Source organism: Gekko japonicus, unplaced genomic scaffold, assembly GCF_001447785.1.
Source record: "Gekko japonicus isolate JY-2015 unplaced genomic scaffold, Gekko_japonicus_V1.1 scaffold4049, whole genome shotgun sequence".
Taxonomy (NCBI): Eukaryota; Metazoa; Chordata; class Lepidosauria; order Squamata; family Gekkonidae; genus Gekko; species Gekko japonicus.
Window position 1 is genome coordinate 92,449 of NW_015171015.1, and position 6,769 is coordinate 99,217.

Genomic DNA, 6,769 nt, shown 5'->3' on the forward strand with positions numbered 1-6,769 from the left:
ATGTGGGGACCAGTGTTCCCTCTAAGCTGAGTTAGTGTGAGCCAGCTCACAGTTTTTTAGTCTCTGGCTCACACATTTTTGTCTCAGGTCAGGAAGGAGGGCTCTGGAGCAAACTAATTTATGCAGTAGCCAAACCACTCGCTCACAACTTTAATGCCAGTAGCTCACAAAGTAGAATTTTTGCTCACAAGACTCCACAGCTTAGAGGGAACATTGGTGGGGACTGGGTCATCATGATACAAAGTGAGACGGCAGCGGGGAGGGGTCCAGATCTGGTCTTCAGGACAGTCATTGCTGAAGGCTCTGGTGTTAGGGGGTGTCGGATTGGGGCTTTTTTGAGTATGGGGTAACAGAAGTGGGATTTGTCATTCAGAAAGCTACATCTTTTCCTATATCTAGCTGATATAAGAACATCAGAGGAGCCCTGCTGGATCCGACCAGTGAGGGTCCATCTAGTCCAGCATCCTGCCTCACCCAGTGGCCAGCCAGTTACTTCAGAGGTCCAGCCACAAAGCATAGAGGCCAGAGCCTCCCCCTGATGTTGCCTCCTGGCTCTGGGATTAGAGGCTGACTGCCACCGAACATGGAGGCTCCCTTTAAGTCACCATCCCCCAAGCCTCACCCCTGTCCAGTTTGGTGTAGTGTGCAGATTCTAATCTGGGAGAGCCAGGTTTGATTCCCCAACTTGTAGCTGCTGGGGTGACCTTGGGTCAGTCACAAGTTCTCTCAGAGCTGTTCTCTCAAGGGCAGTCCTCGAGAGAGCTCTCTCAGCCCCACCTACCTCACAGGGTGTCTGTTGTGGGGAGGGGGAGGGGAAGGGAAAGGAGTTTGTAAGCCGCTCTGAGACTCCAAGTGAAGGGCGGGGTATGAATCCAATCACCACCATCACCACCACCACCTCCCCCTACTCCTCCTTCTCTTCTTCTTCTTCTTTTGGCATTTCCACTTCCTTGAACAGATTTCATGCAGGGTGGCTTACCCAACCTCACACCCACCCATTCATTCATTCCAAATTTATAATGCTGTGAAAACTGGACTGGTCCCATCTGGCTATCCCAGACTGATGTATTGATTTTGACCTGCTCAATTTACTACACCGTTTGTCTTTCCGGCAAGCAAAAAGGAACCTGCAGATTCAGCCCTGAAAAAGAACTTCATCCATCCACCTCCTGCCCCTTTCCATAGCCATCCATTCATCCAAAACAGACAAGAGTAAAGACAATTCGTTTGTGGCCGCAGACCCGGGGGTAACGACAGCAAGAGCGTACAAAGCCAGAGGCGCGCATGCAGTGCCTCACACGCACCACGAGTGTGCAGTCCAGAAAGTTCCAGTCCAAAGAGTGAAAAGCCGGGGCTTGGCTTTCAGTGATAGGGTTGCCAAGTTGATCTTCGCCGGGAGCGGGGGGCTCCCGGCCGGTGTCTGGTGCGCGCGCACGTCACCCGGAAGTGACGGGAGGACGCCAGGCACGCTGGGGGCGGGGGCACGGCCATACAAGGGGAAACCATAGAGTTTTCCCTTGGATGGCCGTGGCTCTGCCCCCAGCGTGCCCGGCATGGTCGTGTCGCTTCTGGGTGATGTGCACGTCAGGGTGGAGTTCCCCCTGGGGCCCGATCCGGCAGCGCCGGGGAACGGGCCTCTGGGGCGGGGGTTTCCCCGCCCCCCGGAGGGACTTGGGATCCCTATTCAGTGAACAGACCTCTGTGACAGGGGAGAATTCCAGAGGCAAACGGCAAGGAAGGGCTGGGGACTTACCTGGATGTCGTTGTGGGGATTCCAGTCTGAATCAAAGATGATCACAGTGTCTGCAGTGGCCAAGTTGATGCCCAAACCACCTGCCCGGGTGGAGAGCAGGAAGCAAAACTGCTGAGCTCCGGGAGCTGGAAAGGAACAAAGGCCTCAGCAAGCAAACAAAACCAGAGAACAAACGAACTGGACAGCCGGAATGCTCAGAAAGAGACTCGGGATTGCTTCACGCAAGAGCTTTGCTCCTCGGAAACAGATCCACACAGATGACGCACATGTGCATCGCAGCTCCTAAGGTGACAGAACTTGGCTTTCCCCCTTAAATGGCACAAAAAGAGCAGCCAGGAAAGGATCCGGTGCCGCCTCCTCAAGATTTATGCTTCAAGAGCTCATCTATTCAGACTCTGACAGAATCAAACTGTTTTTACGCCTGTAAGTTAAATGGACAGATAGCATCTGGCTATCGCAGCTTTCTTTTCCAGCTGTTTGTACTTTTGCAAAGTGCTGAAGAAGCACCTAAAAAGGCCAGGATTTTAAGGTTTCCGTGTACACCCCTGTCGAAAATGTTTAAACACACACCCCCCCAACGTTGACACTAGAGGCTGGAACGTCTCTCTTCTACTGGGCATTGGCACCGCTGGTGTTTTGGCCTGAGGGAGCATTGTGGGTGAGTGGGCGTCAACGTGGCAAATGGGGTTCAATGTGGCCAAGTGCAAAGTGATGCACACTGGAGCCAAAAATCCTAACTATAAATACACGTTGATGGGGTCTGAACTGGCAGAGATTGATCAAGAGAGAGATCTTGGAGTCATAGTAGAAAACTCACTGAAAATGTCAAGACGGTGTGCGACTGCAACAAAAAAGGCCAATGCTATGCTGGGGATTATTAGGAAGGGAGCTGAAAACAAATCTGCCAGTATAATAATGTCCCTGTATAAATCAATGGTGCGACCTCATTTGGAATACTGTGTACAGTTCTGGTCACCACACCTCAAAAACGATATTATAGCACTGGAAAACGTGCAGAAAAGGGCAACTAGAATGATAAAAGGGTTGGAACACTTTCCCTATGAAGAAAGGTTAAAGTGCTTGGGGCACTTTAGCTTGGAGAAATGTCGGCTGAGGAGTGACATGATCGAGGTTTACAAGATTATGCATGAGACAGAGCAGTTAGAGAAAGAAATCCTTTTCTCCCTTTCTCACAATACAAGAACTCATGGGCACTCAGTGAAATTGCTGAGCAGTCAGGTTAGAACGGATAAATGGAAGTCCTTCTTCACCCAAAGAATGATTCACACATGGAATTCACTGCCACAGGAGGGGGTGGCGGCGACAAGCATGGACGGCTTCAAGAGGGAATTAGATAAACATATGGAGCAGAGGTCCATCAGTGGCTCTTCGCCACAAGGTATAGATAGGAACTCTCAGTCTGGGGCAAGGGATGTTCTGTATTCTTGGTGCTGGGGGAGGGGGGCAATAGTGGGAGGGCTTCTAGTGTCCTGGCCCCACTGCTGGACCTCCTGAGGGCACCTGGTATTTTTGGCCACTGTGTGACAGAATGTTGGACTGGAAGGGCCACTGGCCTGATCCAACATTGGCTTCTCTTATGTTCTTATTGTTGGGTATTACCAGTTAAAATTACACTCAGTATATCTGGGGTTAAATGTTTATTTGTGTTGTCACAGGAAGTCACATGTGTTTTATGTAGCCAATGTTAGTTTAGAACTACAAGCCCGGGAAAATCCTCCCTGATCTAGGAGTTTCATTGGAAGTAAAGTGTTAAGGTGTTTTAGCATTTTATGGCTTCTCTTCCCGTCTTTGTCTGCTGTTCTCAAGAAGTATGAGACGCCATTCTCGCTCTCTTCTAGTCTTGTCTTTGTAGTGTAAAGATGTAGGGAATTTAGCTCCATTGTTATTTTCATCCCAGTTACCCTTCCCTATGCTAGAATGTAGTAAAAACTTTCTATTTTAAACACACATGGACTCTGAGTCTGTATTATTTTACTCTGGCACCGCTAAGCTATTTTTATCTCTGCTAAGAACCAACACTTATGCATGCCATGAGCCACAAGGAAAGGCGGGATCTATAAAGCGGGATAAATAAATCGCTGCTCAGGGCCTTCCTGGTCTTCTCTGGCTGACTCATTTAACCAGCTTCCCTCACCTGTTCTCTGCACAGACATTTTGGATACCGACTCCTGCTCATGTTTCTCAGGCACGATCTGTCCCTGTCCCTTGCAAACGACACCTGGACAGACCTGAACAGCCATCGGCCTGATGCAGGCCCCTCCGTCCATCACGCCTGGCAGCCTATGCGCTCACCGTTAAACCTGTCGATGGCCTCTTGCCGCAGGGCGCCGGTGATGCCGCCATCGATGCGCTCGTACTTGTACCCTTCATAGTCAAGGAAATCTTCAAGGAGGTCCAGCATTTTGGTCATCTGGGATTGAAAAACGACACCCAGGAAGGAGATGAGATTTCTGGTGCCTTCAGACTGCCCACTAGAATCCCTGTACCTCGCAGGACTGATGTGCCTCCTCCCCCCTGCCCCACCGGGGTCTGAAGGGCCGAGCCACGACAAGGCCACCAAAAGCTGTCACCTCAAGGCAAGCTCCTCCCCATTAACCCCCCCTTCATGACTGGATGGGGCTCTGCGCTGTACTGTGTACAGTTCTGGTCACCACACCGCAGAAAGGATATTATCGCATTGGGAAAAGTGCAGAAAAGGGCAGCTAGAATGATCAAAGGGTTGGAACACTTCCCCTATGGAGAAAGGCTAAAGTGCTTGGGGTTCTTTAGCTCGGAGAAACGACAGCTCGGCTGAGGGGTGACGTGATCGAGGTTTACAAGGTTATGCCTGGGATAGAGCAGGTCGAGAAAGAAGTACTTTTCTCCCTTTCTCACAATACAAGAACTTGTGGGCACTCCATGGAATTGCTGAGCGGTCGGGTTAGAACAGATAAAAGGAGGTCCTTCTTCACCCAAAGAGTGATCAACACATGGAATTACCGGCCACAGGAGGTGGCAGCGGCTACAAGCATGGACAGCTTCAAGAGGGAATTGGATAAACATATGGAGCAGAGGTCCATCGGTGGCTATTAGCCACAAGGTATAGATAGGAACTCTCATTCTGGGGCAAGGGATGCTCGGTCTTCTTGGTGCTGGGGGGGGGCAACAGTGGGAGGGCTTCTAGTATCCTGGCCCCACTGCTGGACCTCCTGATGGCACCTGGTATTTTTGGCCACTGTGTGACTCAGAGTGTTGGACTGGATGGGCCACTGGCCTGATCCAACATGGGCTTCTCTTATGTTCTTATGCCTCCCTGCACCCTATGACTGGAGAACTCACAACCTGACGAGGCACACCTCTTCCCGTGCCACCAACCCACCTCATCGGCCGCAAGAGGACGACCATTCGGGTTCCACCCAGCCTCACCTGGGAGAAGATCAGCACCCGATGGCCCTGCTCCTTCAGCTTCCGCAGCATCTTCTGCAACAGCATCAGCTTCCCGGAGGCCTTGATGAGCCCGCCTCCTTCGTAGGCACCGCTTGGCAGTTTGGGGGACTCCTGCCGAGGCAAACACAGCCGCCTCCGTCAGTGCAGGAGCCCACTATCAGGAGAGCCGACCACTCCGTCGGAGACAACGTGCCACTCCACGACAATGCCCACCCAGCTGCTGGTGCGGGACATACCATTGCAGCAACGGGGAAGAGGTAGGGGTGGTTACAGCATTTCTTCAGGTCCATCATGATGTTGAGCAAGGACACCTGATTCCCGCCTCCACGTGAATTCAGAGCTTCAAAGTTGCGGGTCAAGATGTATTTGTAGTATTTCCTGAATTGGGGGGGGGGAATGAAGAAAAAAGAGGGGAAGAAACATGCTGGCAGGAAGGATGCCCCGCCCCGCCCCGCCCGCTCCTTCACATAAAGGATTGGGAAGAACCTCACCTCCCCCCCCTAAAAGAAGCCTCATCATGGCATGAATAAAAGAGACATGCTCTATCGATCATTCAACGATGGCCTTTTAATGTGGTAACAGAGTGTAAAAAAAGACAGAAACAAATGAACATCACAGGGAGAGTCCCTCCTGACTGTCCCCGTCAATCAAAGAAGCTTGTTTGGTTGGTACACAAGACAGGGCCTTTTCAGTGGGAGCCCCGCGATTCTGAAACAACCTCCCTGGAGCGTTGCACCTGGTCCCCTCACTTCCCATCTTTAGGAGGCAGCTGAAAACTGCATTTGTTTAAAGGAGTCCTAAACCATGATTTAAAATTTTGCCTTTATGTATTTTAAAGTGCGCTGTTTTATTTACATCGTGAACCTCCTTGAGCTCCATTATGGAGAAAAGGCTAATAAATGTTTTAAATGAAATAAATGAATAAATAAAACCAACGTTAACGGCTGTTTTATTTTTAAAACATCACAGCACTGAACAGAACAAAGAGCCGCCTCTTCCTGCCAAACAGCAGAGGGAAACTCTGGATCCCAGCATGCTTGGCTCTCACACCCCCTTAACAGGATCTAAATCGTCCTTCCAGAGAATCCGGGAGCCTGGACTTTCCACTCCAACCCGGACGATCTCGCTGCCCCTGCAGACTCTACCCCCTCCACCTCCTTCCCAGACTGAAGAATCCTACCAGCAATGCTCCCTCTAAGCTGTGGAGTCTTGTGAGCAAAAATTCTACTTTGTGAGCTACCGGCATTAAAGTTGTGAGCGAGCGATTTGGCTGCTGCATAAATTAGTCTGCTCTGGAGCCCCATCCTCCCTGAGCCAAGGCAAAAATGTGTGAGCGCTGGAGGCTAAAGAATTGTGAGCTAGCTCACACTGACTCAGCTTGGAGGCAACACTGCTCTGGAGCCCCATCCGCCCTGAGCCAAGGCAAAGATGTGTGAGCGCTGGAGGCTAAAGAACTGTGAGCTGGCTCACGCTAACTCAGCTTGGAGGGAACACTGCCTACCAGGGATGATGACTCACACCCACGGAAAAGCCACGTCTTGCTTGCTTCCTCCTCCCCCCCCGCCCCTC

General features: G+C 51.1%; 1 protein-coding gene across 1 annotated transcript in view; it reads right to left on the reverse strand.

Moving 5' to 3' along the window:
• The window catches only part of LOC107116993 (chromodomain-helicase-DNA-binding protein 3-like), a 41,934-nt gene that overhangs the window by 25,650 nt on the left and 9,515 nt on the right, over positions 1–6,769 (reverse strand). The window contains exons 7-10 of the mRNA XM_015419026.1: positions 5,437–5,578; positions 5,180–5,311; positions 4,067–4,184; positions 1,754–1,878 (exon numbers count right to left, since the gene is read on the reverse strand). Coding sequence (XP_015274512.1) covers positions 1,754–1,878; positions 4,067–4,184; positions 5,180–5,311; positions 5,437–5,578 — 517 coding nt within the window. The remainder of the gene's footprint in view (positions 1–1,753; positions 1,879–4,066; positions 4,185–5,179; positions 5,312–5,436; positions 5,579–6,769) is intronic.